The 8,948-nt window shown below is 38.9% G+C and overlaps 1 protein-coding gene across 2 annotated transcripts; it reads right to left on the minus strand.

The window, feature by feature from the left end:
- Nucleotides 1-44: 44 nt before the first annotated feature.
- Nucleotides 45-8,718, minus strand: gtse1 (G-2 and S-phase expressed 1). 2 transcript variants are annotated; one of them, XM_084397213.1, is made up of 12 exons: nt 8,511-8,718; nt 8,184-8,245; nt 7,877-7,934; nt 6,874-7,501; nt 6,629-6,790; nt 5,145-5,286; nt 4,430-4,816; nt 2,042-2,111; nt 1,760-1,960; nt 1,360-1,651; nt 1,158-1,274; nt 45-382 (listed from the first exon to the last, which is right to left on the minus strand). In XM_084397213.1, exons 2-12 carry the CDS (start codon nt 8,203-8,205, stop codon nt 287-289), a joined length of 2,175 nt encoding a protein of 724 aa, XP_084253339.1. In that variant the 5' UTR covers nt 8,206-8,245; nt 8,511-8,718; the 3' UTR covers nt 45-286. The 2 variants fall into 2 exon arrangements, with proteins under 2 accessions (XP_084253339.1, XP_084253340.1); XM_084397214.1 differs by having other exon boundaries at nt 8,184-8,242; nt 8,511-8,627.
- Nucleotides 8,719-8,948: the final 230 nt, after the last annotated feature.

Below are 8,948 nucleotides of genomic sequence, written 5' to 3' on the forward strand. Positions count from 1 at the left end.
ATTTGTGTGCGAGCACATCATAAAAAAAAAACCTTTGACAACACTGTAAATTTAACATTTATTTGTACCTTTTGGGGGGAAATAGAATTCATCTCTAAAATACTGCAGATCACCATAATTACATACAATTATACAAAACAGAAGACACATATAAAGAGAAGGGCACAATCAAAGACTAATAAAGCACAGCAGCATCCAAGCTCCCTCATTAGATTTCATCAGTTATTTTAAATGCTCCAGTTAATATTTTTTCTTCGCACAGTTCCCAGTACATTTTGCAGGTCCTCTAAAAAGACAAGTCGATCAGTGGAGCCGCGTTCTCAGTATTTTCCTTCTTGTCCTCTGGACTCCACTTTATAAGAGGCGAACTCAGGTCAATTAACTGGGGGATGAATTAATAATTACAAATGAATATGTCATTTAAATAAACAGTATACATACTTGAATAACGCAAGCAATATAAGAATTTACACTACAGTTCAAAAGCTTGGCGTCTGACTCTGAGGTCTGGTTTCACAGACGGGGCTTAGATTAAGCCAGGATTAGGCCTTAGTTCAATTAGGACATCTGAGTAGCTTTTATAAACGTGCCTTAGAAAAAAACATTACAGGTGTGCATCTTGAGACAAAAAAAATGGCACTGACATATTTAAAGATATCAGAGCAAGTTGCTTTCAGTTAAAACAGCTCAAACATGCATTTTAGTCTGGGACTCGAATTAAGCCTTGTCTGTGAAACCAGGGGATTCAGTTTTATTTTTACACTTTAATTCAGCATGGACAAATTAGATTGACTAAAGCGGCAGTAAAGAAATGTATAATGTTCTATTTCAAATATATGCTGCCATTTAGAACTTTCTATTCATCAAAGAATCCTGCAAAAAATAGATTGTGGGTTCCACAAAATTTGTTTTCAACATTGATAATAATAATAAGAAATGTTTCTTGAGCATCAAATCAGCATATTAGAATGATTTCTAAGGGATCATATGACACCGAAGACTGGAGTAATGATGCAGAAAATTCAGCTTTTTACTGAATATTTGATTAAATAAATGCAAACTTGATGAGCATAAGAGGCTTCTTTCAGAAATGTTTTAATAAATCTTACCGACCCCAAACTTTTGAACGATACAGTGTATATGAAATGTCCTCTCACCTGTCCTCCCCAGGGCTTTGCAGAGGAGGTTTTGATCAGGTCTGGGGTGTTGGAGAGATCAATTAGCAGCTTCTCTGACAGCTGAAGTGCTGGTGCAGGTGCGTCCACAAGCAAAACCTACAATTGCAACAGATTTTCAGATCTGTTTAAGTTTTTCTAGCAAATCTGATCTAAAAATCGATTCAAATTGAGTTTATTTTACCTCTTTAACATCCTTTTTCTCCTTGTTCTTGAGCAGGTTGTGTTTTTGGCCGTCGACTGTGTTTGGAAGTGTTGGGGGTTTCATGTCGACCTGAGGAGGCTCTGGATCACATGTCGAAGGCTCAGAGGGATTCTCCACAGCTGCTGGCTCACAGGCAGGAGGTCCTTCAGGCTCATCCTCCAAATTAAAGACCAGGGAGCAGGGCTGGAGGTCAGCTGGAGGGCAGGTCTCCTCATTTGACACTGAGGTTTGCTCATCTTCCTGCTTCTCAGTTTCCTTCACGTGGTCTGGGCTGCATAGATAGACAGTTTGACTTTGATTTCTACTTATACAGAGAATGAGACAAGCTATAGATTAACTGAGATCAACTGAAGTATCTTAGAAGCCCATAAAGTAGCACCTTGGATGAGTGGCCACTTGGCTGGAGGTCGATGAGAGCTCTGTGAGCTGGGAAGGTTTACTCAGGCGTGACACGCTCTTGGGTGTGAAAGCAGGGATGCCAGAGATACGACGGTTGACTGGGGTGGGAAGAGCCGAGGGTCTCCGCAGTTTACTGCCCATACCCGAGGGCGTCAGGAGGCCCGCTAGATTATCAGGAATACTACCAAGACATGTATCAGAGTTAAGAGAATCCTTTAAAAGAAATGGAATGATGTTCTGAGAAAATATTACTATATATTACCTATCCACACTGCAAGCAGATAATAATTTCTTTGGCTTCATGATACGAGGAACGTCAGGCGAAGAGGAAACTATAAAAATCAATAGAAGTTAACATGACTGAATGCAAAAATGTCCTGGTTAAATCCCACACAAAAAAAAAGTTTCACAGGGTACATTTCACCTCAAAATCAAAATGAAAAAATTAGGAAATTATATTCAACATAAAAATAACTCTCTGTAGGACCATTAAGAATGTTTTTTTTGCATTGAGAGATTATTTATATATATTTACATAAATTAAAATATACTTTTTTTGTTGCAAATTCTCATTGTAATAGATACTTTAAATACAATATTATATGAAAGGTAATATGTATTAAATTAAATTAAATATAGAAATTATAAATAAAAATATTTATGTGTGTGTAAAAATAATATTTTAATATGAATAAATTAAAAAAAGTCACTGTAAACATATATTGGGTATTTGTACAGCATTTTATTCTTTATTTTTCTCAAAATACTTAATTTTTCTTTAAAATGATTTCCCCCTTAATAAAAATGATTACGGTAAAGAGAATTTGTGGATAAAATGTCTTAAAGGAACACGCTGACTTTTTGGGACTTTAGCTTATTCACCGTATCCCCCAGAGTTAGATAAGTCCATACATACCTTTTTCATCTCTGTGCGTACTGTAAGTATGTCTGACGCACCCACCGCTAGCCTAGCTTAGCACAAAGACTGGAGGTAAACGGCTCCAGCTAGCATACTGCTCCCAATAAGTGACAAAATAACGCCAACATTTTCCTATTTACATGTTGTGATTTGTATAGTCACAGCGTGTACGAATAACAAGGTCACATGAGACACAACCATCTTCTAACCGTATACATACTGGGAACTATATTCTCAGAAGGCGAAGCACTGCTACTTCTGCGTAGTGATTTACTCCAACTCTGAGCGAACTCTCTGCTCCTCACCACGGGGCTTCTCAAGTGCTGCGAGCAAATCACTCCGCCCAAGTAGCAGTGCTTCGCCTTCTGAGAATATAGTTCCCAGTATGTATAGCCTACGGTTAGAAGATGTCTGTGTCTCATGTGACCATGTTATTTGTACACGCTGTGACTATACAAATCACAACATGTAAATAGAAAAATGTTGGCGTTATTTTGTCACTTATTGGGAGCAGTCGGGTCTTTTTTTTCCTTTTTTTTTTTACAGATCGGGCTTTGGTCGGACTCGGGCTCATTTAGCTTTTCTCCTTTCATTGTGCCCATAATATACGTGCAGAGCGCAGGCTACTGTATGAAATATTGTTATATTGATATGCAATGCAATAGGCTATGCGATTACACGAGTACGCGTGTGTGCAATGAATTAGGTGACAATTTGGAGCGTGGGGAGTTACTAAAAGTTCCCAATACTTCAGGAAAAGCTGCATTTTGAAAGAGTTTTGATTTGATTACCACAACAAACAATGAGCCTGAAGCCTTCAACAGTGGATGCTATTCTTTTTCTTCACAACACTCGCGAATAAACAGTGAATGAGCGCCTACTCAGTTTAACGGATTTTTTTTTCTTTATTATATTTGTATTATTATTTAACGTTAGCCAGTTGGCGAAGAGTTCTTTGAAACGTTGTTCTTCAGTAAAGTTACTTGACATCAAAAAAAGGTAGGCCGTACATCTTTGTTTACTGCTGGATCACATTTGGCTATATAATATTCTCTACTGCATGCTTATGCTTCTCTGTAATGGACAGTCTGTATTAATATTTGTGGGCATAATTGTCGGTGGTGGTAGTTATGTTTGAGGCCTATAATAAAATGTTACCTAGTAGCGTGTGTGTATGTGTGTGCGTCTAGCAGAGACAGCGCGCATCAGAGAACGCGTCAGAGAGAGCTTTAAGTGATATTGATGTTGGTCTCGGGTCGGGTTCGGGCTGAAAAATTGCACACGTTTTCGGGCTGGGGCCGGATTAGGGCTTGAACACCACGGGCCAAGTCTCGGTTAGGGCTGGATGTTTTGCCCCGTGCAGGGCTCTAGGCAGTATGCTAGCTGGAGCCGTTTACCTCCAGTCTTTGTGCTAAGCTAGGCTAGCGGTGGGTGCGTCAGACAGAGTTACAGCACGCACAGAGATGAAAATGGTATGTATGCACTTATCTAACTCTGGGGGATACGGTGAATAAGCTAAAGTCCCAAAAAGTCGGCATGTTCCTTTAAATGGTCAAGAAAACAATTTCAAGCAAAAAATCTTGATGGTCCAAAAAAAAAAGCTTAATTTTCCATATGCTAAATATATATATTTTTTTTCTTTTGATTTTAATGTGAAGTGCTCTTGACACAGGTTGAGTGAGATTCATCCTAACAGTTCCTATACATTAACACGATTATGTTTTCCCTCACCCTCGGATTTGTGAACTCCCTTCAGGTAGTTAGTGGGTGTTGGCACCACTGGGACCTTGAGTTTAGGGTTTCCCCGTAGAGCACTTCCAATCTTAGCATTAGATGCAGAGATGCTGGTCTTTTCAGCAGTAGTCTTTGCTGGGGTATGAAACTGTGGAGGTGGGAATGGGTCCGTTTTTTTAACGGGCGTAGCTTTGACAGGCCTGGGGAGAAGTTCAGATGCTCTCCTCCCCTGTGTAGAGATGGAGGTCCGTCTGCTGACGGGGGGCTCTGGGTTTCTGGTAACAACAGAGGATTTGCGGCTAGAACTGGGCAACCTGCTCATATTGCTGTGTGAACGAGCACCGATGCTGTTAGTGCTGGAGTTCAAGGATGAATTGAGTTTGGCTGGTGAGAGAAGGAGTTGATATATGTAAATAACCAGCAGATGGCAGTAGATACATACGTTGCATTAAGGTGCATCACTTGATCACAATGAAATCAAATTCAACCACATTTTCTTTTCAAAACTACATCTTCATAGGCTTGTAAACAATTAAATCATAAGAAAATGAACAAATCAATCATTTTGAATGCCTCACATGGATATAGGCATCACAGCATTATGATGTAAAGCATGAAAAATTGACACTCATTTTAACATTTGCTAAAGATCATTATAACCTATTGAATTATTAAAAACTATAAGTAAGCATTAGATGATGGCAAAGGTCACCTTTGCTTCCTGGGGAGATAGTTAGACTAGAGTTGATGCTGGACACAGAAGACGACGAGGACGAGGTGTTTCTCCTCCTGTCCACAACTCTAGAGCTCTGAAGTGAAGGAGGTTTAAGAGCAGATGGAGCTCGCATTTCTGTCTGAAGGATATTGAAAAATGTTTAAATACATAAATATATTTTATTCTGCATTGTCGAACAATTAACTAAATGTGCATCCTCCAATATTAGTGGTAAATTGCACTAAATTACAAAACAAGCCTATTGTGCATTTTAAAAACAATGTACACTGCTGTTTAAAAGTCTGGTAAAAAGATATGCTTAAAGATATTAATACTTTTATTCAGAAAGGACGCATTCAATTTGATCAAAAGTGACAGTAAAGATTTCCATTTCAAATAAATGCTGTTCTTTTGAAATAACTATTTATCAATGAGTCCTGAAAAAAGTGTATCACTGTATCCACATAAATATTAAAGAGGTCATATAATGCTTTTTAATGGTTTCCTTTTCCTTTAGTGTGTAATGTATCTGTTTGTGCATGTATACAATCTGCAAAGTTACAAATGGCGCTTTGCCACTGCATGGTACGGCTCGGTACGTCTCACTTTTTGGGGGGTTTTCCACTGTCAACGGTACCTAGTACTTTTTTTAGTACCACCTCCGTTGAGGTTCCAAGCGAGCCGTACCGATACTAAAATGTGACGTGTAAACACTGCAGAACACTGATTGGTCAGAGAGAATCGTCACTACCAGCGTCATTTGGATTTGCGTCATTTGGATTTGGTGCAACCTCAGCCTCGATCCAAGTTACTACCTCAAACGTACAAGTCACAGCGTAAAATACTGCCGCAAAGAGAGGCACGAGGCTTCAGTGAATTGTAATCTTGTCATCATGTCACGGAGCGAAAGCAAAACCACAACCACTTTTGCTTTCAGAGGTTAAGATTTATTTCTAAGATCTATTTCTGTTCCTGAGCAGTACAACCCAAAAGTGTGCTTGTGCATAGCGCTTTTTACAGAGGACTGCTTCCTGAACCTGGGAGAGCACAACACAGGCTATATACAAAGACTACTTATCACTGTTAAACGTTCTGATCCAAGTCATGCTTGAAAAGTTGGTAAAGTACGGTAAAACTCAAGACATTATTATTAACTGCGTGTTTACAAATGGTTTAGAAGCTGAAGCTTGTGATTATGGTGAGGGGCATTACATATCTGACACACGCGTGAGGTGTTCGGCCAATCCAATGCACTGGGTCAGCTGGCCAATCAGAGCACTGAGCTTTTCGGAAGGAGAGGGTTTGTAGAAATCAGCTTTGTATTTTTGATCAAATAAATGCAGCCTTGTTGAGCATAACAGACTTCTATCAAAAATAATAATAAAATCTTACTGACCCCTGACATTTAAACAGTGATGTATGACCATTATCAACAATTGTTGAAGTATAAAACAACATACAACAACAACAGGTCCTTTTACCTTGTTCCGGGTTGGAATGCTGCTTCTTCCTTGCAAACTAGTGTTAAAAGAGGAATCGCTGACATCAGAAGCAACACTGGTGGTATCAGAGAGAAGGTCTTCAGAAGAACCAGCTATACTTGTGTTTCTACTGCTAGGACTGCGCTTCAGCCCAAAATTACCCTGAAAGACATTGAAAAACTCAAAATAAATCTCATATGTCAAACTGTAATGGTGTATAAATAAACGGAGAGAAGTATTAATACTTTGCTGGGAGGAGGAAGCCTAGTTTTAGTGGCTGCTGGCAGTTTTGTGCTGGAGGAAAGTCGCGAGTTCCTTTGGGCTGTGGGTTTGCTGGGTAACACCCCACTACTAGGCACAAGGGCTTTGCCTCTAGAAGCCATCTTAGGCTGCGTCACAGCAGTCCTGACTGGACTCGACGTACTGAGACGTGGCTTGCCAAACCTGGCCATCCCGTTAGACTTCAGCATTTGCTTCCGAATGGCGGGTGGAAGCTGCTTCATCGGGCTGTCCTGCACAAGAAAGGTCTCTCTTTTGATGGGACTCAAAACAACAGCTGGCTTGATGAAAATGCTCAGTTTGGCTGTTGTGTCCTCCTCGAACACCTCAGCTTGGCACGAGGACACTGCGCTGCTCTCGGCTGAAGAGTCAGTGATGGTTTGCTCGAGGTGGCTGGCGACCAAATGAGCTTCTTTGCAGATTTCATCAAACTTCTCTCCTGTGAGGGGGCTCCAGCTGGGTTGTTCTTCCAGAGACGGGCCGCTGCTCACACTGTCCTTCACGTGAATCTCCACTCCATGAGAAATGCATTTCTCTTTATGACCAACCGGACCCACGAAGACCTCATCCTCAACATCATAATCTCCTTTAGAGCTATGAGAGAACATTTCCATAGGACATACATCATCATAAAATGTTAAAACCACATTATAATTCATATTGTGTAGCACACATTAACATTGTAATGGCTATGGGAGTTAAAATTGTATAAAATTTATATTTTCAGTTTTTGTTTTTTAATGTAAGGTCAAGTTTGAGTAAGTTTGTTATGTGCTTATGTCATTTTTATTAGATTTTCTTTTTCTATTTAACTTTTTTCTTTTTCAGTTTTTGTTCTAACTTTCATTTTTTAAGTTTAATTTTGTTCTCTAGTATTTATATTTTATATCACAATTAACAAATTATTTTTAATAGTTTTAGTACACAATAACAACACTGCCTTAAACAAATTAAACATGGAAAACAAACCTCGCAGGTGACAATGACACATCAAAGTCAAATTTCTCCTCAGCCAGTGAAACAAAATCTAGAAGTAAAAAACACACAGTTTTAACCACTGATAAAATTATGTTAAAATATGTTTAAGCATGCCAAATCAGTGTTTATTTTCTTTAGCTTGTTATACTACACTTACAAAAAAGTACAAATACTGTGGTGTTTCTGGCATGTACCAATTTAGAGTTGTTGTTTTTTTCTGGCAAGTACCATAGTACCACTACAGTACTTTTTTGTAAGGGTAGTTTAGACATATAATGATCAGATAAAACCTCATTACCACTGTGAGTGATTGATGCCATCTTCAGCCAGGAAGGAAAACAAATGGAGGCCACAGTCCTGCTAACATCAGTTTACAGTTAATGTGGTTCCACTTTTTGATTACAACACGTTTGAAAGTACATTTTAACCCAAATGCAGTTTAAAGTACTCGAAATAAAACGAACGGTACTCAATAAAGCACTTTATCTTATAACTAACCAATACATAAACATAATTAGAAGTCGTGGAAGCTCATGGATTCACACGGTTTAACGTAATCACCGATGCTATTCTAATTTAATCTTTAAAACAGATGATAAACATTTACTACAGCCAAAATACTTACTGTTCGCTTGCAGTACAGGAGTTATATTTATTAATCTTAGTGTTGTTGTCTGTTCACAAAAAATAACTGGCACTTGCGATCTGTTTCCACATTTCAAATTTCGTGGCCACTGGCCAGTCTGATTTCGAAGATCACGTGACAGGAATCCTGCGACAGGATTGGTGGAGCAAGTTCCCGGAACGCAGCAGTCGTCATGTTGACGTTGAGCAGTGCGCAGAACGAAATCTAATGACTACTTAAAGGGATAATCCACCCAAAAATAATACATTTAACATTTCTAAATTGCTAAATTCTGTCATCACTTACTCACCCTCATGTTGTTCCAAACCATGTTCCGGGTGTTCTTTCTTCTGTTGAACACACCTTAACATTTCTTGTTTTGTGTTCAACAGAACAAAGAAACTCATACAGGTTTAGAATTATGGTTTATGTTTTTTT

The sequence above is a fragment of the Rutilus rutilus genome (genome assembly GCF_951802725.1).
Source record: "Rutilus rutilus genome assembly, chromosome: 23".
Lineage (NCBI taxonomy): Eukaryota > Metazoa > Chordata > Actinopteri > Cypriniformes > Leuciscidae > Rutilus > Rutilus rutilus.